The sequence below is a fragment of the Rhamphochromis sp. 'chilingali' genome (genome assembly GCF_963969265.1).
Source record: "Rhamphochromis sp. 'chilingali' genome assembly, chromosome: 4".
NCBI lineage: Eukaryota > Metazoa > Chordata > Actinopteri > Cichliformes > Cichlidae > Rhamphochromis > Rhamphochromis sp. 'chilingali'.
In genome coordinates, this window is record NC_137948.1 from 43431094 (window position 1) to 43454904 (window position 23811).

The 23811-nt window shown below is 43.0% G+C and overlaps 1 protein-coding gene across 4 annotated transcripts in view; it reads left to right on the forward strand.

Moving 5' to 3' along the window:
- Nucleotides 1-23811, forward strand: part of tenm3 (teneurin transmembrane protein 3) — a 183226-nt gene that overhangs the window by 147347 nt on the left and 12068 nt on the right. For all 4 annotated transcript variants that reach the window (XM_080881555.1, XM_080881557.1, XM_080881556.1 and 1 more), the window contains 15 exons: nucleotides 635-759; nucleotides 945-1052; nucleotides 2587-2741; nucleotides 3007-3108; nucleotides 4708-4881; nucleotides 5406-5465; nucleotides 8107-8269; nucleotides 8606-8744; nucleotides 9291-9396; nucleotides 9471-9613; nucleotides 9832-10010; nucleotides 11277-11381; nucleotides 12859-12989; nucleotides 15056-15225; nucleotides 17198-17324. In XM_080881555.1, coding sequence (XP_080737681.1) covers nucleotides 635-759; nucleotides 945-1052; nucleotides 2587-2741; nucleotides 3007-3108; nucleotides 4708-4881; nucleotides 5406-5465; nucleotides 8107-8269; nucleotides 8606-8744; nucleotides 9291-9396; nucleotides 9471-9613; nucleotides 9832-10010; nucleotides 11277-11381; nucleotides 12859-12989; nucleotides 15056-15225; nucleotides 17198-17324 — 1987 coding nt within the window. The remainder of the gene's footprint in view (nucleotides 1-634; nucleotides 760-944; nucleotides 1053-2586; nucleotides 2742-3006; nucleotides 3109-4707; nucleotides 4882-5405; nucleotides 5466-8106; nucleotides 8270-8605; nucleotides 8745-9290; nucleotides 9397-9470; nucleotides 9614-9831; nucleotides 10011-11276; nucleotides 11382-12858; nucleotides 12990-15055; nucleotides 15226-17197; nucleotides 17325-23811) is intronic.

A 23811-nucleotide genomic window follows, 5' to 3' on the forward strand; every position in this document is an offset into this window, starting at 1 on the left:
TTCCACGTCGCCCTCACGTTGGACAACAAGCGTTTAACTGAACTCGTGCTGCGACTTCTTCTGGAAAGTTAAAGTTAAACTGTCCGACGCTTCATAGAAGCCTTTTGGATTTCACCTTTTCTGCTTTTTTTATGTCTGTTATGTTATTTATTTACTTCCTGCATGAAGCTGTTACAGTACTCATTACATATATTTGCCTTACTGCACAGGCTGGCCTGAAGTGCATTATTATGTATTAACCAGTAAACAGTACAAACCAGAGGCTAAAGCCTGACAGACTGATTAGTGATCCTTTAACCAGCTAGTTGTTAGCATGCTGTCCTGCAGCTGCTCAGCATCAGTGTCATTTCAGCAGCAGGGGACAGCTTTTCCCTGCTTTTCTGTAACTTTTCCTCTTGTGTAATGAAATAAAAATTCAGTTTTTCACTCCTCTGAAGTTGTAGACTTGCACAGTTCGATCTTTATCTGCCCACACATTTAGCAGATTTACCTTGTGAAAGCAAACACAACAGTGTGATTAGTTTGGTTACTAAATGTGTTACAGCTGATAACTTATCAGGGATGTGACACAGATGTCATTCTAATGAGTTTTCTTCTGTCTTTCTTATTTGTTCCCCTTCACTGCGCTCCACAGCAACAACCCTGCTCACCGGTACTACTTAGCCACTGACCCAGTAACAGGGCAGCTGTATGTGTCCGACACTAACTCACGACGGATTTACCGCCCCAAAGTGCTCAGCGGTGCCCGTGACCTCATCAGTAAGCATCAGCATTTTTACTTCCTGTTATGAATGTAGTTATAAGACAGTGTTGTCATACGAGACTCCAGTGAGTCTGCAGCTTTGTACCTTTCTCTGGTTAATGCTTAGTGTGTGTGTGTGTGTGTGTGTGTGTGTGTGTGTGTGTGTGTGTGTGTGTGTGTGTGTGTGTGTGTGTGTCTACAGGTAATGGAGAAGTAGTGGCTGGTACAGGTGAGCAGTGTCCTCCATTTGATGAAGCGCGTTGTGGAGATGGAAGAAAAGCTACAGAGGCCCAGCTACTGGGACCAAAAGGTGCGTACACAGAATCTTTCTGTCTCCTTCTAACACACACACACACACACACACACTCCACATGCTTGGATTGGTATGGTTTTCAGTGTTTTAGTTTTTTCATCCCATTTTACTTGCTCCTGTGTAGAGCTGCTTTCACACACACACACACACACACACACACACACACACACACACACACACACACACACACACACACACACACACACACACAGGTGCTTATTATTTAAGTCAGTTACATAAGCATAGCCTTACTAGATGTATTACCTGTCAGATATCCTCTTGTCCTTCGTCCACTGGAACTGCAGAGCCGTACCAACAGTAGTCCTGACAGTGGGCAAATAAAACACAGTGTGGGAGGTGTAATGCAAGAAGCAGATGAAGTATTTATTGGTTGCAGCCAGCAGCAGAATTCATAGCTGTCATAGCATCAGTGCATGTTGTTATAGTACTAAATTCCCACACCTAGCATTTGTCCAGGTGTGCAAGTTCAATTCTTTCATCAAGCTCAGGAAGTCACACTGACATCAATGCAAACTTGTTCAGAACCATTAACACCTTCAGCACTGTAGGCGCGTGAGCGTATTTGAATATTGGATGTAACTGCCAGTTCCCCACTACTTTCAAATAATCCCAGACTTGCATTATCCTAGATGGACATGAAGTCATAGCAAACTTTATTTATTTATCAGGAACGCCATCCTAAGACTAAGGTTTCTTTTGCTCCAACAAAAGCCTCAGTTCAAGTGCAACAGAGTCTAGATAAGGTTACATTTTGACTGAAACACATCTCTGCACAGGAAATGCTGCAAATGTCCAGTTGTACCACATTATAAAGGTGCTGTTATGTATTTCAATCTGGTAGCCAGCAGGAAGTCGCAACTGTTCGTTTCTAAAGCAGTTTGAGATTTGGGATTTTGACTGTGAGATGATGCAGTATCAGTCTATTTATAGAGAGAGGTTATTTGAACTGTTGTGACCTCTGTCATCAACAACAGGCTGCCTGTGTTTTCCTTCTCTGAATAAAGTCCATGCTGTCCAGGAGAACTGTTGTTTTTGTCAGAGATCATACCTTTGCCATATAGCTAACTGTATTTGCATGTTTGTATGTGTTACACTGCTGCTGCAGAAATCACAGGAGAATCGCACACACCGTCGCTCCTAATAACCTTCTCTGTGAACACGTCTTATTTTGTCGAGCTGCCACTTGTTTGTTATCACTTGTAACATTTTTCTTGCTTATAGTAATCTAAGTAATCTCTGCAGACTTTGCTTGAGTGCACCGAACTCTTACTGCATTCATGTTATTATTATTGTATCTTTTTGTATTTTTCATTGTAACTATGTATGCTGCATCTGCACTCAAAATGTTTACTTCTCTCGTTTTGTTTTTTGCTTTATGCATTGAAGCAGTTCCATTAATAATTTACTATCATAAAATCATGTGTGTGTGTGTGTGTGTGTGTGTGTGTGTGTGTGTGTGTGTGTGTGTGTGTGTGTGTGTGTGTGTGTGTGTGTGTTTCACTACTCACAGGAATTGCAGTTGATAAAAACGGGCTGATCTACTTTGTGGATGGAACTATGATTAGGAAAGTGGATCGTAACGGGATCATCTCCACAGTGTTGGGCAGCAATGATCTGACCTCTGCACGACCTTTGACCTGTGACACCAGCATGCACATAAGACAGGTAACCTTTAACTATTAAAACCTCTTTGCTGATCAGAAAATATCAGACTATGTGAAAATATCACATGATGTGGTGTGTGTGTGTGTGTGTGTGTGTGTGTGTGTGTGTGTGTGTGTGTGTGCGTGCGTGCGTGCGTGCGTGCGTGCGTGCGTGCGTGCGTGCGTGTGTGTGTGTGTGTGTGTGTGCGTGTGTGTGTGTGTGTGTGTGTGTAACAATGAGCAGGAAGTGAAGTGTCACCTTTCTTCTCTGTCCTCTTTCCTTCCAGGTGCGGTTAGAGTGGCCCACAGATCTAGCCATCAATCCCATGGATAACTCTATCTATGTGCTGGACAACAATGTTGTGCTGCAGATCACTGAAAATAGACAGGTATCATGTATCCCTTTGCTGAATGTATATTTTATCCATCCATCCATTTTCTTCCACTTATCCAGGACCAGGTTGCAGGGGCAGCAGCCTAAGCAGAGGCCCACCTCCCTCTCCCCAGCCACCTCCAGCATATCAGGAGGTACACTGAGGCATTCCCAGGCTGAGAGATATAATCTCTCTCTGGTGTCCTGGGTCTACCCTGTGGGCCTCCTCCTCATGGGACATGCCACCCAGGAGGTGCCCAGGAAGCATCCTTATCAGATCCCCAAACTGGCTCCTTTAGATATGGAGGAGTATTGGCTCCAATCGAAACCCTCTGGAATGACTGACACCCTGAGCCTATGTCAGAGAGGACACCCACCCATTCTGACGTAACCAAAGTAGAAGCCTTCTGCCTGCTTGACAGACATTTTATCCATGTAAGCTATAAAACAGAACCAGTGACAAAGGGAGTGGAGTCCAACACTCACTGGAAACAAGTCCAACTTATTAATGACAAGTGTGTTTGTACGGGGACCAAATGGCCTGTAACAATGGGCACACGTGTAATGATTACTTGTGTAATAGTTACTTTTTTGATTAACAACCTCAACATTGATCACAGCAAAGGGTGGAAATACCTCCAACATGCCCAAACATCTGACAACACAATTAATTTGCATGAAAGTACTGAATGTGTCCAGGACCGCATACCTGATGATATCATTACAAAACTCATCATCATCCTAGTGTTTTGTGCACTGATGGACATCCTCATATTCAAAAATGGTGACTGTTGTCCAATAACAGAAAACCACGCAGGTTCAGATCAGGCCGTTCATGCTCACTTCCTCTTTCCAGGTCTCACTTTCTTTGAATTGAAATCTCCCATTAGGAATTTGGAGTCACTAGATGGAGCACCCTTGAGCGGCCCACTCAGTGACTCCTAAAAGGCTGGGTGCTTTGAACTGGTTTTGGTGCATAAGGGCAAATGTCAGGACCTGTTCCCCCACCTGAAGGCGCAGGGAAGCAACCCTCACCTCCACTGGCAAAACCCCCAACATACTGGTGGTAACCTGACAACTCTAGACTAGAACAGAGTCGAGCCCACCTCCAGGAAACTGGTTCCAGAGCCTAAGCCGTGCATTCAGGTGAACCTGGCTATATGTAGCCAGCAATGCTCAATCTCACCTACTCGCTCCTTTCCTCCAGAGAGTTGATGTTCCCTGTCCTAATAGCTAACCTCTGTAGCCAGGGATCAGACTGCCAGGGCCTCCATCCCTGACTGCCTCCTCACACACATTGCACCCGAGCCCTATGTCCCTACAGTCTTCTCTTTAGGCTGCGCCGAGCCCCATGGGCTGAAGCCTGACCACCAGATCCTCTCCTGTGTGCTCCCCCTCCCTAGGCCCAACTCCAAGGTGGGCCCATGGTAAAACTATCCCAGGAGGGGCGCACTGGTCCCATACTTTTTCCCTAGGAGTTGACTTAATATATATATTTAATATATAAGTATTTAATGACATTTGTATTTCACAGCCTTCCTGTGCCACAACAACAAATGCACAGTGCTACTTAATGATTCTTAACTAACATTCATGTGCAAATGTGTGTGTTCAGGTTCGTATTGTGGCAGGTCGTCCCATGCACTGCCAGGTGCCTGGTATAGAGTACACCATGGGAAAGAGGGCGGTTCAGACCATGCTAGAGGGTGCTACAGCCATCGCCTTATCCTACAGTGGCGTTCTCTACATCGCAGAGACGGATGAGAAGAAAATCCACCGTATTCGACAGGTAGTCTGCTGAACAGAATTTCCTTGTAATCATGAATGTTAAGCAGAATCCTGGAAATCTAAGGTGGGATAAATTCAAGCTTTTTAATAAAGTAATACTTTCCAAATATGCTAAAAGAGCAGCCAATGTTACCTTATTTAACTCTGTATAACAACGTGAGAATTCAAATTCACAGATATCACCCTCTTATTTCTAGCAGGTTATCATATTGTTACTAAGGTATTACGACACTATTACTAATGTTTTTTTCCTCGTGGGGATGTCTTTATTTCTACATTATTATCTCCAGGTTTTGGTCCCTTATTATCCAACTGCATAAAGCTCAGTGTAATATTACTTAACCGTATCCACTGTTGTTACCATGATATTAACTGGTTTAGTAGTAATAACCACTAAATTACCACATTATTACGTTCTTGTTTCTGCCTCGTTGCCCTTCTATTACTACTTTATTACCAAGCTGTAACAGAAAGTGCCACTGTGCTAAACTTTAAGAATCATTTCCTTCTCTACTAAAACTCCAGGTGTCGACTGATGGAGAAATTACCCATCTAGCTGGAGCGCTATCTGACTGTGACTGCAAGGTACCCATCACAGCTACTTCTTGTTTTCAGTCCTTATCGGTCATTCTGCTCAGCTCACTGAAGTACTCGAATTCAGAATGAATGTGTAGCATCCAAATAGTGACGTGTGAATGCAACAGGATGTGAGGAAGAGAAGTGACTGGACTCCTTTAAGTTTCCTGAAGATGTTTCACCTCTCATCAGAGAGGCGTCTTCATTTCTACAAATCAAATAATGAAGAGTCATAGGTATTTAAACCGTAGTTGTCATCACATAAGTCAGGGTGTGAATAATGGCATGGGAAATTATCACCAGAGGTTTTGTGTGAAAACACAAATTTTCCCATAATAAACGACCCAGTGTGTGTGGTTCACAATGTCCACAACATATTAAATCTCATTCTTATTCAGGCTTGGAAATTCCTCCCAGTTTTCTGTAATTACGTCCAAATCCCCCTGTGGCTTCCTGCCAAACAGCAGTTCAAAGGGAGAAAATTCCATGGAGGTCCAGGGCAGCTCCTCCACTGCAAACAAAAGACTTTGACAGCAAGCCCTACTGCATTAATCCTCATGAATAAACATGGAAGTAATGGACTTTAAGGCACTCCACCAGCCCATCGCTCTGGGGGTGGTACAGCTCTTTTGTGTGTGAGACATGAATGAGACCCTGTGGTCGTCAGTACCTCTTTTGGGATTCCGACTCAGGAGATCACCTGCAACTGCACCCGTGCCAGCAGCTCTGCTTCGGGATATCACATCATCCACGAGAACTTATACAAAGCAATGTCCCCTGGCACTCCGGGGATCTTGTCCCGATGAAGTCCATACCACTGCACTTGAACGGGACCTCCATTAATGGTAATGGATGCAAAGCCACCCATTGGATGGCCGAGTGATTTACCAGTTGACATTCCAGGCAGGATGCACACCAGGACACATCTGGTGACGAGCACAGCCCATTGCTGTTTATTGAACCCAGGCCTTTCCCTCCCTTGAATTAAAGGGTGCTCTTCTAGGACCTCACCACAGCTCTATGCTTTTTCCCCTTTTGTTTAATTTCCACCACATATTTTACATATAATGGGTTTTTTAAAAAGTCAAAAACATAGATTTTTATTTGCTTTTTCTTGCACCGAGATGCCAGTTTTTTTCTCCACTATCTCTTCCCTGCAAAACGCAGGCACAAACCTTCATGGCACTTCACGATGCCTCCTCTCAGCTAACCTTTGTAGCATCAGTCTGCCAAATGCAGCACCAATCATTGCTGGTGCCAGGGTGCTAGCGTGATTTGCTTCTACTCCACCTTGCTGATCATGCTTACGTTAAGTTCTCGCCAATCAATTTTGCCAGCATATCCAGTTCACGCAATCTAATCTGTGACCACCTAATCAAGGTTTACAGGCCCCCTCTCTTCACAAGCCTTCTCAAAAAAGGTATGCCTTCTTTGGTGACCTGCCAGTGACCTGAGATGCTGCCAGTCCCCTCTGGAGACAATTCATGCTCAAGCCATCTGCCATTATCTACTAGATAATATCTATTATGCTGTCAAACCTACATGAGGATGTGGTCCCAACTAGTGAAGAAGAATAGCTTGCTATTTCTGGACTATGCTCTGCACATGGAGGAGCTCAGCACTGAAGTTTACTGGAAGCCCACACACAGACCAGTACCTACTCTTTGACTCCCAACACCCTCTCGAACACAGAGTTGTCAGGACACTGCAATGAGAAGAAACTGTTTCCTGTAAGCCAGAAGGGAAAGGAACAAACACATCTAAAGAAAGCTCCTAAAACAAGTGGTTATCCCAAATGAGCCCTCATTGAATCAGCAAAGATGCACAGGAAAGAGGGAACTAGAACATTATCATTCCAGTCACCCAACCATGCCATTAGAGAAGAAACTAGTTTATCCCAAGGACAAAACTTCCAAACTCAAACTAAGCAACATAGTGTACGCTGTGCAGTGCAGCAAGGAGTGCTTGGACCTTTACACTGGAGAAACCAAGCAGCCGCTCCATAGAACTGCACAACATAGAAGAGCAAGCGCGGCAGGACAAGACACAGCTGCACACCATCTGCTAAAGGACTCATTTGATGATACCACAGTTCACATTTTGGACTGAGAGAACAGATGGTTTTAAAAGGAGTGCCATTTATGTTCACGTTGAAAGCCCGTTCTTGAACAGAGGGGTGGCTTACGACAGCAACTTCCACCTACAACGCAGTTTTGAGATTCCTTCGCAGGTCCCTCAACCTCCGCACATCTTACAGCAGGTGACCCAAAGAGGTCACATGATAGGGTGAAGCAAGATCTCACAGTGTTCTCACCCAAAGACCTGGTGATTATGACCCACACCTTTTTTTTATCACACCTTGGCTAATGTGATGAGGCACATGATTATGGTTGGTCAATGAGAGGCTCAATGACCAAGAGATATCCCCGACTAGGGTTTAAATACCTGGGACGCTCCATCGTTTGATTTGTAGAACTGAAGAAGCCTCTCGGATGGGATGTGAAATGTCTTCATAAAACTCCAGTGGCTTGCTTTCCGAGCTCATTACACTACAGTAATGTGGATGACTGGGAACCTGAGACACACATATATGAGACGAGAATTTCTTGTGTTGATGTTGTTTGTTGTCCCTCGTTTGGCTGTCCTGTAGAATGATGCAAACTGCGACTGCTATCAAACCGGAGATGGCTATTCCAAAGATGCCAGGCTTAATTGTCCTTCCTCTCTGGTTGTGTCTCCGGATGGGACGCTGTATGTGGCTGATCTGGGAAACATCCGCATTCGAGCCGTACGACGCAACCAACCACCTACGGGTGTGTATATAAAGTGTATGCACATACACAGTAGACGTGCAATAGAGGGCTTGTATGTCATGTATGTTAATAAGCAGACAGCTGTCTCACGGATGTGTAGTGACGGTGATCAGCAGAATAATCAAATAGATTTGCAAAGAGAGAATACCTGCGTAAGTTATTCAGTTATGCAGGTATTCATGTAATGGCAAATGACATAGACTGTGCAATATTGTGTGAGTTTAGAAACAAAAATATTAAACAATAATAGATAACAAAAGTAACATAGGAACATAATCTAAGAAGATAAAGAAAACAAAGTCACTGGTCTGTCTGTCTGCTGGTCTGTGTATTCAGGCTCTCTGGCTTCAGGTCCCAGTTCCTATGAAGTGGCCTGTCCAGCCTCTCAAGAGCTCTACGTGTTTGATGCAAATGGGACTCACCAGTTCACCATGTCTCTGGTCACTGGAGACTACAAATACAACTTCAGTTACAGGTTGGTGTTTGTCAGGAAACACATTTTTGTGACTGTCATTGCAGCACTGCTTGGTTACTGAAGCCGCTTTTCCATTAGCACCTACTCGCCACTAATAACCATGACTCCACTCGAGTTGTCTTGTGGGTTGTTCTCACTTGGGGGAACACGGCGTTGTTTTTTGTAGCCAAGTTTCAAAAATGGCTGTTTGGATTTTTGTAAATGAGACGCTCTCATTGCTCATTGCTGACCAACCAATCAGTTGCATGCAGTGTGACGACATCACATTTTAGTACCTGCTCAGAACTCTTGGAACCCAGGCCGGGGACAGGAAAGTTTCCTTGGCCATCTGTGCCCCTGCCTATGGACCGCCTTGAACCGGCTGGAGAGCCAGATACCCCCTGGTGATCCCGGCATTGGCTCCCCTGCAGCTCCGCCCAGACCACACACGGCACCATAATACATTTGCATTACCTTGCAAAATTGTTCGACACAACAGTGTTGTTTACTGTTTTTGTCCTCTTTTGTGGCACCTTACACGAGTAACTCATTTCTCCACACACTCAGCAATGAGGAGGATGTGACTGCGGTGACGGACAGCAGTGGAAACACGCTCCGCGTGCGCAGAGACACTAACAGGATGCCTGTACGTGTGGTTGCTCCCGACAATCAGGTGAGTACTGAGTAGCCTTGTTAGCAGATTAGGAGTGTGTATCCTTGATCACCTGTGATTCTGTGTGTGTTTAGGTCATTTGGCTGACCATTGGGACTAATGGAGGTCTGAAGACTCTCACAGCTCAGGGCCAGGAACTGGTCTTGTTTACTTATCATGGGAACAGTGGCTTGTTGGCTACCAAGAGTATCCAAATTGGCTGGACTACCTTCTATGAGTGAGCCACTTTTTGGATTTCTAGTTGAATTCTGGTCAATGGACAGATTAATTTAATTAATGAAATCAATTCAAACTCTGATTGTTACGTCTTGACTTTATATCTTGATGTAACCTTTAAATTTCTCTGCTTTTTGCTGGGTTGTCAGTGAGTGAGTCTGAGTTTTTATCCGTGGATCCTAATGTCTGTTTCTTACTGTATCCTCACCATCCTTGTAGCTATGACAGTGAGGGTCGTTTGACTAATGTGACCTTCCCCACTGGGGTGGTAACCAGTCTCCATGGCGACATGTCGTCAGGGGCTGTTGCTGTGGACATTGAGACGTCAGGGAGGGATGAGGATGTTGCCATAACAACCAACCTATCATCAATAGACTCCTTCTACACTCTGGTGCAAGGTAAGAAGCTAATGCAACCTGAGAGGGGAAGAAAGTTTCCTATTTTACAGGTGGCCTCGTGTGTGTGAAGCATACTAAAAGCTTTAGTCCGAGCTGAAGTAAGAATATGGTCTTTATTTATTATTAAATCAGTGCATGGTTCATAGTAAATTCAATTAGTTGCTAACAGTTCGATTTCTCATCACTTCACACATTGTGCAGTTTCCACACTTTCCCTGATCGATCAGTATCAGGAATCAGCGACTAGCCTGGATCCTTGGCCACAACCACATGCACACAATACAGCGTAGTGTCCATGTGGTTGCGTCAATTTCACACCTAAACATGTTAATACAATGATTTTTAAAATGCAAATGTACATACCCCCATCTGACATCCTGTCAAAGCGGTGCTCGTCATCACATTTGTTCTGTTTGGGATGTGTGCAGTTATATCAGCAGCTTGTGTTAGTTGTGTAAAGTTTATTTTAAGAAAAGATCTGACATGAGGAAGTGTACAAGCTGCAGATGGATCTGTAATCCCATCTGCCCTAATAATCCTAGATTTAGGAACTGCAAAAGGATCCTTGTCGTCCTTCGTGTCAAACTTTCTACCCTAAACGCTGAGGGGGGGAAAAGTAATTTGGTGTTGTTCAATCTGAACTAATGAGCCATTTGAAGTGAGGCTGGCAATGATTTACTTCAGAGTGAGCTGTGCATGGCCACGCACAAGTATTGATCGCAACATGAGTTATTCAGAGCAATTGACAAGTGTAGCATTTCACTCCATCACTTCATTCATTTTCTAGCCTGTGAGCTAGAGAAATGAAAACACGTTAGATGGGGCTGCACGGCTGACATGGTAAACAACATGAGACAGGAGACTGGATTAAGAGTACTTAGTGGGAATGGAGAATGAGTTGGTGACCCAGGGTCTTGGCTGTTTCAGAGATGGTCTGTGAGGACTGTGTGTTCTTCCTCTCTCTCTTGTATGCACACATAACGGCCTTTAGTCCTGTGAAAGGTCAAGGAGGATGTAATTAAAAGAGGCTGGGAGATGTTAATACATGCTCTTTGCTCCATTAGCAGGCTCAAACGCTGCCCTCTCGGGTTTCTCCCCTTACTTTGTCTCCCTCTTTGTCTTGGCCTTTATGCTTCGCTGTCTTTGTTTTTGTCTCTTTCTCCTTCACCCTCAGGTCAGCTAAGAATACTGCCTATATGAGTTAATGCCTTGGAAAGTATCCAATAAAGAAATGGTTCATTTCTAATGTGATTTCCTTTTAAACAGACCAGCTTCGTAACAGCTACCAGGTGGGGAACGACCACTCACTGAGGGTGATCTATGCGAACGGGATGGACACGCACTACCAGACAGAGCCTCATATTCTGGCAGGTGTGTTTTAAACATAGTGCCTTCACTTTATAATCTACGAGAGGATCTAAGCTGTCTTTATTTTCACTTATATGTATATGTATATATATATATCTTTCAACGTAGCACTCTTAATTCTTATTCTCATGTATATATCTCATGCACATATCTTTCCACGTAGCACTTTTAATTCTTATCCCTACTTTTATTTTTTTCCATGTCTATTTAAGTGCTATTTATGACAGCATGTTTGCACTGAAGCACCGCAGCAATTTCCTAATGTTGTAAACCTGCTCAACATTTGGCAATAAACCCCATTCTGATTCTGATTCTGATGTAGTGTGTGGAAAGCACTGGTTTGGGACCATCTACACATGCTGAGATTTCTGCTCCCTGCGTCTCTGTCCTGTTGCTCCTGTTGATTCTGATCTTTCTGCAGCTAAACACCTGCAGAAAGATCTGTCAGAATTATTAGAGTTAAACAAAACTCAAACGTGACGTAAAAAACATTTTAAACGATTGAAACAATTTTGTAAACTTGGAAAACTTAACTAAATTCTATTAAATATAAAGGAAGTTTTAGAAATGTTATCAGCACTTCACTGTCAGCCTGCTGAGGCTTTGACATGTTAACAAGACTGTAAGTTCCTGTGATGGTTTTCATAACTCTTGCCACTTATGTATGCTCTGCATGCAATAATATTTAAAGAGACTGAAACGAAACATTTCCAACAATAAAAACGAATCAGTAAATATTAAACTGCTGGACGGGTGCAGTGTTTGTGTCACGTGTTGGGGTTTGATTTGCACTGAGAGTATGTTTTAATCCAACCAGGAGTTTCAGACAAAAACTGAAGGAGAATTGTTTTGTAATGATTCCCTAAATATGTGTAAGCTTGACAAAACACGCTGTAACATTTTGGAAATAAAAGGAAACACTGGGAGGTGATCAGTCTCATGTAAACATCTCAAGTTATTTCAGTATTGTTACATTTTAGTCTCAGAATATAAAATAATTTATTGTTATTTTAGTTATTTTGTTATCTTCTAGAACCCAGTTCTAGAAAAATGATCCTGTGTAAAATGAAAACAAAATGCAACCATATTTTTGTCTCTACAGGACATAGAAAACCAGTGAGTTTTTACTGAGGAAAAACATTTTAAAAAATTATTTTATAAACAAACAAACAAACAAAAGCCTCCACAACGATTGGACAGGGCCACGTTTACCGCGGCGTAGCATCCCGTCTTCTTTTGACATTAGTCCATGAACATGTGGAAACTGAGCGTTTCACTTGTCCTGCGTCTTTGTTGTACGTTTTATTTCATGTGCCCGTTGTTAAAGGTCTGGACTGAACTCTTCCACTATAACGACATTATCTAGCTGCAAGGCCTTCCCTCAAAAAGATGTCGTCTATATGTTGTTTTAAATGTACAGGAAATTGAGATTCTTGTACACTAAACCATCAGGGCTTCACATGTTGTCGTACCTGTGTAGGTGCTGCTAACCCAACTGTTGCGCGACGTAACATGACTCTGCCGGGAGAGAACGGCCAAAACCTGGTGGAGTGGAGGTTCAGGAAGGAGCAGACGAGAGGAAAAGTCATCGTCTTTGGAAGAAAACTCAGAGTGAGTGCTCTTTAGCTCAAACTTTAGATAAGCACAGACCAATAAGTTTGTTGTCCATTTAAATCAAACTCGGGTTGGTGCGCTTGGTTTGTGCAGGTGTGAACACAACAATCGCACTGGGCTACGGACCAAAGCAACCGCAGTGGTCCTGGTGTGGGTCTAAATGAACTCCAGTGTGTTAAAAAGAGATAAACGTAATAAGTATAAGAATGCGAGGTGCATAACCATATCCTCCAATGTTTTTTGCCAAACCATCATTTTGTTGTTATATATCAGCATCCAGCATCAGCCGTAGACGCCTACAGAAGGGGTCTGTAGTGTGATAGCTCATGCACAAGTGTCTTAAAGAAAGGTGAGAGAACAAACAAGTCTATCACAGAGACTGAAATCAAAGCTCACATGGTGCTGAGTTGTGAGACGGCAATCACTGTATCCATCATGTAGGTTACAGAGTTTCACTGTCTGCATATTATAGGTGCGTGTTTTTGTTCTTGCTGTTCGGAAAGGAAGCAGCGCTTTGAAAATGACGCGACGCACTCTCTCCCAGCCTAACGGGACACAATCCTTTTAGTCACGTGGCTCCAGTGAAGTTGAAACACACAGCTGAGCTGCTCTCAACATGGCCCACTAAGCAATAATGGAAGTGTCACCACAGGTGACCCATGACTCATAATAGGGAGTGCTCTGCTATGAACGAGCAGTAATGAGTAGTAGATGTGTTTTTATTAATGAGTGTTCAGAGGTGAATTTATATAAAGTCTGTGCACATGTGAGAGTCATTTGAAGTATAATTTGTCATTAATAACTCAATGACAGTCCAGCTGTCTTCCAACTTAATGATGACAGTGGAATCGCAGTCCTTTGAAGAGGAGCAAAGTTGAATCCAGTCTTTCTGCTAAATAATGATCTTGCTGCTGTGAACTGAGGACAACATGTCAGTGAATTAGAAAGCTGCATGTTTAAGCTGCGTGCTGGGTAGAGCAACGACAAAGCCTGCTGTCAGACAAGAAACAGCAACTTTACTGAGATGACAAGAACAGGACAGCTACTTTACCTTTTAATGTGCATTTCTTTAGCTGTGTGGTGATTGGGTAGCTCGGCTCAGCGTGAGGCAGCCAGTCTTTGAGGCGCTGAAGAACTTTGTCTGGATTTGTTTTATTTCTAAATAAAGCAATAAAGACTTGGTTCCTGGTGCAGATCTTAGTTCACTGACTCAGCCGCAGATTTTTAAGTAACTCAGTTGTTATTTCATGGATCATGCTTCAAATCTCAGGTTAACACTTATTAGAATATTTATTGCTAAGTCTTTGATCAGAGGGGAAGACTAAGTATTTATCCTGAAACGTCTCAGAAATAAGAGACAGTCCAGCCTGTCTCTTATTTCTGAGACGTTTACAATATGTGTGGTACTCCCTAAGAACAAAGCATACACACTATATTGCACTATTATCGTCTGGGTTAACACACTGGGTATCAGACACTGAACAGACAAGAAGACTTAGTTTAGTCTCTGCTCTAATTCACCCAAAAGAGGTCAGGACTCTGTGCAGGCCAGTCAGATTCTTCCACTTATGCCTGAACCTGTTGCACTGGTGTTCTCCTATCACAGTACAGTTCACTGAACTCCTTTAGAGTTCCCCATTCATTCAGAAGCAGTGTGCACGCCTATGTGCTTGATTTTATACATCTGTGGGACATCTGAATTCCATTATTTGGATGGGTGAGTGAATAGTACGTGCACAGTGATTTGTCTGGAAACATTTTAGGAAATCTACACTTTCCAAAATATTCATCTGGACGTAGCGTTGTGTGGGAGTTTCAGTCAGCTGAGACTGGAGAAGACGAAACGTTTCTCCCACTGAAAACGTCCAGATAACAGAATCAACTTTTGGAGATGTTCTTACCTGGATGATTGAGAACGCATCAAGACTTTCCAAAATACTTTGCATTTATGAAGAATTCAGCACACTGGCTTCATATTCACTGTCAGTTTGTGCATTTTGTGTAACTTTTGATATTTTGTGTATCTTAATGCATGTTTTATGAATGTGTCTCCGCCTCTTCAGGTGAATGGGAGGAATTTGCTGTCTGTGGATTATGATCGTACACTGCGAACTGAGAAAATCTATGATGACCACAGGAAGTTCCTGCTGAAGATCATCTATGATACCCAAGGCCATCCAACACTCTGGGTTCCCAGCAGCAAGCTGCTGTCGGTTAACCTGACGTACTCCAGGTGATTCCTTTTGTGTCATTCTGCTCGATGGTGCAAAACACTGTAGTACACAAAGATTCTGGTTTCAGATCTTTGCAGATTCCTGTTGTTTGCATGTTCTCACAGTGGCTGCATGTATTCTCTCATATGCTGATGCCTAAATATGCCTAAAAATGTAAAACAGTGTGTGAATATGGTGGAAAGTACTAATGGCTGTTTCGTGCTCGAGCTCTAGCCTGCATTAGTCTCAGCATCTCAGCTGTCTCTCCCTTGCTGTCTCTGACACACACAGTGTAAAACTACTCTTGCTGTGCACAACTGTGCTCATTATTGTAACCAACTCTGTGAGTTAGATGGAAACATTTGTGGAAGCGTCGCATCTTCTTACACGGTTATAGATTTAATTGCTTAATACAGTGTTCTTCAAAGAGGCTGCTCTCACTGAACACTTCGTGCAGATCTATGATTGGGCACAGTTAGCGATCACACTAAATGCATAGTGAAAGACCAGGCTGTGGTAATATGGATCACCTCGTGTGGGAACAACTACAGTGCTTTGAGTTTTCAGAAAGAGTGAAAAACATGAGAAGCGGCATTGGAACTTGATTTATTCCAAGAAACTAGGATGATGTGAATAATAAGACCAAAAGATACATGCGAGCTTGGGCTGTTCGATATAACGATATATATCGGATGACGATATAAAAACATCTATCGTTTCATTTTACGTTGTCGTTTGTTTCGTGGTGTCGCAAAATAAACTGTTTACAGCAATATTTGTCATGGTTCTGATGTCACTGTAGTGTTTATATTAATTTCTTCAAGTTCTCTCTTTCTCTTATATTTAATAGAACCACACTACGGACGGACAAGCGCCTGTTTTATGCGTTGTGGTTAGCAACAACGACGGTAACACCACCGCGTGTCTGCTTGTTTATTTTCCACATAAACCTTTCACAATAAAGCTCAAGATCCTGTTGAGACTTTTCAAAGTAAACTGAATCACGTGAAAAAGCAGATTATTTACGAATGAGAATTAAAAAGAGCTGCCAGGTGCTAAAAAATAAACCTTAGACTCAAACATTAGAACAGGCTTTTCCCCGCAGCACGCCGTCTAATAAATTCTCACAAAGAAAACGGCGCCGTTACAACTTATGACTAAAAATGTATCGTTTCATGCATCGTTAAAACACTCGACTCCAGCTACACGACGTCCAGCAGGAAACACTTCACGCAAGTCGAGCTGCCCGAGATTCACAGAGTTTACAGAGAATGTTAAATGTTTGTGATTTATATCGTTATCGGACGATAGATGTCTTATATCGGGATATGAGATTGTGGTCATATCGCACAGCCCTAATGGGAGCACAGACGATGTGAACAAAGACATAACGATATACATACAGTCAGTGGAGCTGAAGTGAAAGAACTCAAAGGTGGAAACAATTTGAGAAGCAGAGGAGGGAAAAGAACAGACACAGGTGGTAAAATGTCAAAGCAGTTACCAAAATAAAACAGGATATAACTAAAAGTACCAAAAGACAGGAAAATACAGGAGATACAGGGAAAGGATGCAGAAGGATCATCCCATTACCCCCAACCAATCACAGCAGATGCCCCGCCCTCCCTGAGCCTGGTTCTGTCACAGGTTTCTTCCTGTTAAAAGGGAGTTTTTCTTTCCCACTGTCACCAAGCGGTTGCTCACAGAGGGTTGTTTGATCGTTAGGTTTTCTCTCTATTATTGCTAAGTCTTACAGTATAAGGCGCCCTGAGGCAACTGTTGTTGTGATTTGGTGCCATGTAAATAAAATAGAAACTGAATTGAGTTGAGATTGAAAAAGTAAACACAAAGAAATAAGAAACAGATCAAAGAAACAGGAACCAAAATGCAACTACTTAAAAGCTTATCACTAGATTTTGGTTTGGCTCAAGCTCTCAAAAACCTCAAAGGCAATGTTTGAAATGTTGGTGATCTGACTTTGTGTCTGTCCAGTTCGGGTCAGGTGACAGGTCTCCAGAGGGGTCCGACCACAGAGAGATGGGAGTACGACAGTCAGGGACGAATCATTTCCAGAGTCTTCGCTGATGGAAAGATGTGGAGTTACACGTATCTGGACAAGGTACAGGCTAACGTCGTGAAAACCACACATGCATACATCACTGTGGAGCTTCAGTGTGAGTGAGTCACTTAAAATGACTCTGTGTGGCTCTGATGTGGATTTAGCCGCTACACGGTATGAGCAGATGGTTCAACAGAGCATGAATTTTTAACACAACTTCCTCAAATGTCAAACTCTTTGGATGCTTACATTATTTCACTTTGCATGCAGACACAAAGTTATTTCTCAAAAACTACCAGGGTCAAAATTATAAGCTAACAGTCAACGTGTATCCTTTTCTGCTAGTAAGCCCAACCTTTGTTTGGGATTCAAGTCAGAGCTTTGTGCCTGCCAGTCAATAATGTTCACTTTGGTCTTCTGCATGCAGTTGCCTACCAGGCACAGCGTATGGTTGCTGGCATTAGGTATTTTCTGTTCTGAAGCAGGTTGCCCTCTAGTGGTTGTTTTGTGTATTTTTTACTCTGCAAGATCTAGCCAGAGGCAGTTTCACCTCTGTTAACCTGTTGCCATCCACGCCTTCACAAGTTGATAAACGGCATCATCTGTAAGTGATATTGTTTGTTATCACTGAGACGACTAGTGTGCATTACTATTTGTTGTGAAGGCGTGATATAGTTTGTAGTTGGAATTTAATTTGAATGCATGTATAACCTAAGCTAGTAAGGTTAAGCTAGCTCATATGCCATGTGGTTTCTTTAACATTTCGATCATGAGCTGATTTCATTTGATGTTTTATTCGGGCACTCACTAAGCAGATAAATATAGTGTTCTTATATCTTTGAATATGTGTTTGGTATATTTCATATTGGTGCAACATTTTTATTGGTTTATTTCTGGTTTTGTCGACAGTTTCACACTTTTTCCTTATTAAATCATCCAACTCAACACATCGGCCTGTCCTTGGATTTTGATTAGGAGAGTGTTTAGCTGTCTGTATAGCTGAGTCTACGTTCACGAGGACAACACTTAGTGAGGACAGAACAGTATGTTTTGGGTCATTGTCGTGGTGGAAGACCCAGTTTTCTTTCAGAATCTTCACATCTCATCTTTCTGTATGATTCTTTCCTCCATGATGAGATTCCAACTTCCAGACACACTGAAGCATCCCCACAGCATAATACTCCCACCACCGTGTTTCACTGTCTTTCTTTCTCCAAACATAAGCAGCATCTCTGCGACCAAAGCGCTCTCGTTTTATCTCGTCTGACCAAAAGACATGCTTCCAGTATTCGTGATGTTTCTCCAGGCTGTCCTCAGCATACTTCAGTCTGGGTATTTCTTGGTCTGACTTTAGTCATTAGTCTTTAAAGACACGTCTCACAAGTTTTCTTTCCAGAGTCTTTGAACTCTTTCACTTCCTACTGCCAGGCTTCTTCTATATTTCTGAACTTGCTGAAGTTTTTATTCTGTTTGTAAATTGAAGATAAGTCTCGGTTTTCATTTTACAGGCTTTGAACGTTACAAACACATCAGCTCGCAGCAGTGGTTCGTATTATGTTGTTGTTTCAGGGGAGCCAATAATATCGACCCTGCTCATTTTCTTTTCTTCTGAAATAATTCTGTAATTTTGCGCAAATATTTTATTAGGAGGCCAAACATTGGGTCTTCGGCTGTAATTCATAGCCTGAGTGATAATTTGGTGTTAATAGAACATAGTGGACGTGGACACAGATTTAAAGGGGAGTCGTGGTAACTCTACATCCGTAACAGAGCGAATCACACATATTTCACTCTAAATAAATTCATGTAAAATAATGACCGAAGAAAGGAAGGAACACAGAAAATGAACAGAGGATTAAACAGCGTGCCCTTAAAGGTGGAGATGTGTCAGAAAGTCCAGATGTGAGGAAATGATGGGCTAAAGAATGAAAAACAGCAGTGATGAAACAAAAACAGCCCATGTTGTGCCTTTAAGAGCAAACGAGAGCGGATTGCTTGCAGTGTAAGAGCTGTGTTGGTAAATCAGAAACATTTTGGTTTTATTAGCTTCATCAGAGCCTGAGACACAGCAGCAGCAGGCCTCGTCTGTAGGGGAGTGACAGAGAAGGAAGAAGAAATACTTTGCTGTCACAGGCTCTACTGTGTCAGCGGATGGTTGGAGCTTACATGGAGAGACTGAGCTAGAAAGAAAACAGCAAGTGTGGCTGAAGAGAAACAAGAATCACAGTAAAGCAAGTGTAGCGTGTAAGAGACGAGAGGAAGGAATAAGTAACGGCTTTACAAGACTCACTGAAACTGAAGCAAGTAAGCAGGTTAATATTTAGTACGTACTATCACAGTGTAGCAGTCTCAGTGCATTTACAGTATGACATCATTCAACTATTTGGTTTAGAAATTAAATAGTTGATAGATCCTGTTTTAATGTGGTCAGTGGAAGTTTGTGTTTGAGTATTTCTTTGTTTGTGCTGAATCTTACGCCGCTGGGACGTCTGTTTCTGTCCCCTTCAACGATCCCACGTTTTAGGGGAAATTCAAGGAGCAGAGCTGAGTTTATGGGCTGCACCCATGAAAGCTTAGCAAAGCTTCATTGTCAATTATAAATTCTGCTTGTCTTGTTTTTGACTCGTGTGTGCAAAGTTTACATTTGTACACATTCAGTTCAGGTCACTGAAAGTTCTTTCTCAGATGCCTCAGGACATTACAGTAGAAGTCTCCACTGAGAGTGTGAGAGCACGAAGCAAGCCGTGAGCTGAAGAAGCGTCTGTAGCCTCCAGGACAGGATCGAAGCAGAGATCTGGGGAAGGGCCCAGTAAACTGTCACCTGCACTAACCACAGATGGAGAAATATCCTTGGGCAAGATACTAACTCCAAGTTGCTCTCTGCTGAATGTGTGTGTGTGGCAGATTCAATTAAATTCAGCATTTAGACAGAAAATACGAAGCAAAAAGTGCTTCTGTGAATGAGGCAAGTTGTGTAAAGTGCTTTGAGTGATCAAATTAAATTAATTTAAAATAAATGGCTGCTCTCTTTAGGGGTCCTGGATATCCTTCTGCCCCTGGCATTCAGTGTTTATTGCCATGTGTCACGAGAGAAAAGGTTTTTCTTTGTGCAATGAAATTCTTTCTTTGCTGTCCACCCACAGATGCCGATTAATATATACAATAGAAATAAAACATATAAATACAAGTAGTACAAATAAATAGATGAAGGCAGAAAAGGAGACAAAATATGGAGATTTGAAACAGACGTGTGCAAAAGAGCTCAATATGAGCAGACGTGCAAAAAATAATTATTACTGTTCAAAATGGGTCAGCTGTTCAAGAGTCTGATGGCAGTCTGGATGTTCTGGATTTCCAACTTCTAAACCTTCGTCTCGAGGGCAGAAGTGTTGGGGGGGTGTGGGGTCTTTGAGGATGGAGGCAGCTCTCCTCTGGACTCTGCGATGGTAGCTGCTCTGCAGAGAGGGCAGCGGGGTCCTGATGATCTTCTCCACAGTTATCACTCTGTGCAGGTGTTTGCGCTCCATAGCAGTAGTGCTGCCGTACCATGCAGTGATGCAGCTGGTCAGTGTGCTCTCCACAGTGCAGCTGTAGAACCTGCTGAGGATCTTGGCCGACATACCAAATTTCCTCAGCCTCCTCAGGAAATACAGCCGCTGCTGAGCCTTCTTGACCAGCTGTGTGGTGTTCAGTGTCCAGGCGAGGTCCTCAGAGATGTAGACGCCCAGGTACCTAAAGCTGCTCACTAGAGGTGGGAATCACCATACATCTCATGATACGATATTATCACAATACTTAACGCACGATACGATATTATTGCAATTTTTAAAAATATTTTGCGATATTCAGATTCTGTCCATAAAGGTAAACTTGATCAATATTCATTTTATCTAATAACAAAGTCTCACACTCAGTCTTTCTCTCATCTCAGTCAGTTTTATTGTTGACAAACTGAACGGTTTGTATTATAGTCTAGTCCAACTTAACTGAATGCAACCATCTGGTACAATTACAGCTATTCTGAACTATGCAATATGAAAACTATGCAGCCCCTGCAGCAACTGAAGAATTTGAAAGTAAATTAAAACAAAATATAATTTTACGTTAAATAAAAAAGTTTTAAACGTAATTAAAATAAAACATGTCTTAAATTAAAATAAGTAAACTGTCATGTTTATTGCTGCCAAAAACCAGTTAAACACATTTGGACAGTGAAGGAATGTCAGGATTCCTGCTCAGAAAAAGGATCAACATGCTCTGAAGTCAGAGCACAAAAACCTTTTTTGTAACACAATATCGATTTCTGCTGTTCCTGTATCGATACATTATTAGCAAACAAAATATCACGATACTACACAGTATCGATTTTTTCCCCACCCCTACTGCTCACCCTCTCCACTTCAAGGCCCCGGATAGACAGCGGCTGGTGAGGCCTCTTCTTCTTCCTTGTGTCCACTTTCACCTCCTTTGTCTTGTCAGTGTTGAGGGTGAGGTTGTTGTCCTCACACCATGACACCAGACCGGCCTCCTCTCTCCTATAAGCCGCCTCGTCCCCTCCAGTGATGCGACCGATCGCTGGAGTGTCGTCCGCGAACTTCAGTATGGTGTTGTCTTTGTTGGAGGTGACACAGTCGTGGGTGTACTGGGTGTAGAGGATGGGGCTGAGGACGCAACCCTGTGGGACGCCAGTGTTTGTAATAATGCTGGCTGAAGTCCTGTTGCTGATCCCGACGGTTTGGGGCCTGGCAGTCAAAAGGTCCTGTAGCCAGTCACAGAGGGTGGGGTGCAGGTCGAGTGTTGCCAGCTTGTGAGTGAGTTTGTGTGGGATGACAGCATTCATCCCTATTGCACCAACCTTCTACATGTCCTCTTTCACTGCATCCATCGATGCGGTCTTCCTCTGTACCTCCAGCTGGCAGCTGTATACATCTTTAGTCCATTGTGTCCATTATTCCCCCCAAACCACTGCCAAAGCATCTCAGTCTTGCCTTCCTCACTTTATCTCCAAGCTGACTGAGGTGGCTGTGGGGATACTCATTTCTAAAATTGTCCATCACTTACAACAAAACTCTGCCACCTCCAGCTTTTCCTCCTGTCTTTGTGTTAGTCTCACCATCTCCTCACCATACACCATAGCAGCTCTCACTCTCATCTACTGAATATATCTCCACCCTGCAAACGCTTTCTTCTTCACCTCTCTTCTGCACTGTCCATTGCTTTGGATCATTGACTCCAGGTTTTAAACTCATCTACCTTCAATGCTTCCATTGCTTGCGTGTTCACTTCTCCAGCTACCTTCCTGTCATTCACACACATATTCTTTCTTGATTCTATTGATTTTCATTGTTCATACCTCCACCTGCTCCCTGCTCTTACGACAGAATTAAAGTGTCATCTGTGAAGGTCATAGTCCACGGAGACCTCATTTGTCCACCATCACCACTGCAAACAAGACGAGGCTCAGAGCTGATGTTTAAAACCCACCTGTCACCTCTACTGCACACCTCACCACTGCCTCACATTCCTCTTTCATGTCCTCCAGGGTGGAGCAGGACACACAGCTCTCTGCCACACTCGACGAACATCATAGTTTGTTTTTTGGCATGCTGTCAGTAGTACACCTCATTCTGATCTCCTCCTTACTCTCCACCAACACCCTCAGTAGAAACCTTTCACCTATAGTGTTCCTTCTTTGCTGCTTGCTGATCATCACCTCTCCCTTTAGTCTAGCGACTCTTTCTCTGGTATGGCTCATCAGCTTTCCTGGAGCTTATCTCTGAGATTATATCTGTCATGGTCCTGAGTCCGTGGACTCAGTGATTTTGTGTTTGGTGTATTTATTGTTATTATTATTATTATCACTACTATTTGTGGACTGTTTGGGATGGTTTGTGTTTTGGGGTTTTGGATGCTGGGTTTCTGGGTTGGTGCTCCCTCTGTTGGTCCCCCGTCTCGTCAGGCTCATCAGGTCCAGCTGTGTCTCCCACTGTGTGTGATTTCCCAGTGTCCCTCTGTGTATTTATAGTGTGTGTCTGCCTGTGTTCCTCTGCGTCTCTCTGCACAGCCTTTGTACATCTCCTGCTGTCCTTGTGTTTCAGTTTGTTAGTTTTCCCAGTTTTATGTTCAGTTCTTCCCTCACCTTTGTTATTTTCACTGTACATAAATCTCCACTCGCATCTCCACTGCCTCATTGTTTCCACCACACGACTGCTGCCCCGGCTGTGACAATATCAGCTCCTCCCGAAACTGTATGCAACATTGTTGCTTCTCCAACTTACACCATGTAATCCCCACACATCAACACGCACACGCTCTGCACCATTTGATCCAACTTTCTCTTTCTCACCTGACATCCTGTTTGTCAGGTACATGCATCACCGACTTTATACTCTGCAGCTCCACAGTACACATACTCAAGGTCACCCCTACTCCATTTCTCTTCCTATCAACACCAAGATAGAGTTTGTATCCACCTTCAGTGGCCATGGCCTTGCTTCCTTCCACTTCTCCTCCTGCACACATAACATATCTACCTTCCTCGTGTCCC